The sequence below is a fragment of the Cariama cristata genome, unplaced genomic scaffold (genome assembly GCF_000690535.1).
Source record: "Cariama cristata isolate BGI_N322 unplaced genomic scaffold, ASM69053v1 scaffold23827, whole genome shotgun sequence".
Taxonomy (NCBI): Eukaryota; Metazoa; Chordata; class Aves; order Cariamiformes; family Cariamidae; genus Cariama; species Cariama cristata.
This window is the reverse complement of record NW_009627435.1, coordinates 1,803-2,408: the sequence shown is the minus strand read 5'-3', so window position 1 is coordinate 2,408 and position 606 is coordinate 1,803. Positions and strand designations below refer to the sequence as shown.

General features: G+C 56.9%; 1 protein-coding gene across 1 annotated transcript in view; it reads left to right on the top strand.

Annotated features, from left to right (window-relative positions):
• The window catches only part of ARHGEF16 (Rho guanine nucleotide exchange factor (GEF) 16), a gene marked incomplete at its 5' end in the record, with an annotated part of 11,045 nt that extends 10,678 nt beyond the window's left edge, over window positions 1–367 (top strand). Inside the window, one exon of the mRNA XM_009704449.1 lies at window positions 228–367. Coding sequence (XP_009702751.1) covers window positions 228–367 — 140 coding nt within the window. The remainder of the gene's footprint in view (window positions 1–227) is intronic.
• Window positions 368–606: the final 239 nt, after the last annotated feature.

Sequence of the window (606 nt, the reverse complement as noted above, 5' to 3'; positions counted from 1 at the left end):
TGTGCACAGGCTGTGGCTGGCAGCCAGCAGCAGAGACCTCAGAAGTGAGAGAAATAAGTCCCAGAAGAGGCAGTAAATCAGAAACCTCCTCCCCTGCAGAGCTTTCCCTGGACACCTCTAGCTGGCAGCTCTGTGGGAAGGGGAGCAGCGCAGCCCTCTCCTTCCACGCGCATCCCCAGGAGCCGTAGTCCTTTCTTGTCGTGTGACCAGCTCCGTTCTTTTCCTAGGCTGGTGCTGGGGTGAGAGGCTCCGGGATGGTGAAAGGGGCTGGTTTCCCCAGTCCTGCGCTCGGCAGATCACCAGCCGCACAGCGGTGGAGTGCAACGTCCGCCGGATGGAGCGGCTGCGGATAGAGACCGACGTGTAGGCTTACAGCCAAGGGAAGATGCCTGTGTCGCGACTTATTTCAGGGGTCTTCAAACCTCTGCAGACTGAGCCCATAGCGAGAAGGGAGCGGGAGAGCCTTTCATCTTGAATTTCGTTTGTCTTGAGCAGTCACAAGCAGCAGATCTTATTGTTCAGGACCGGTCTTTGTAGCAGCCGTGACAGCAGCTAATTAATGGGAGACCTGGCACCCGAGCACTCCTGGCCAACACTAATGTTAAT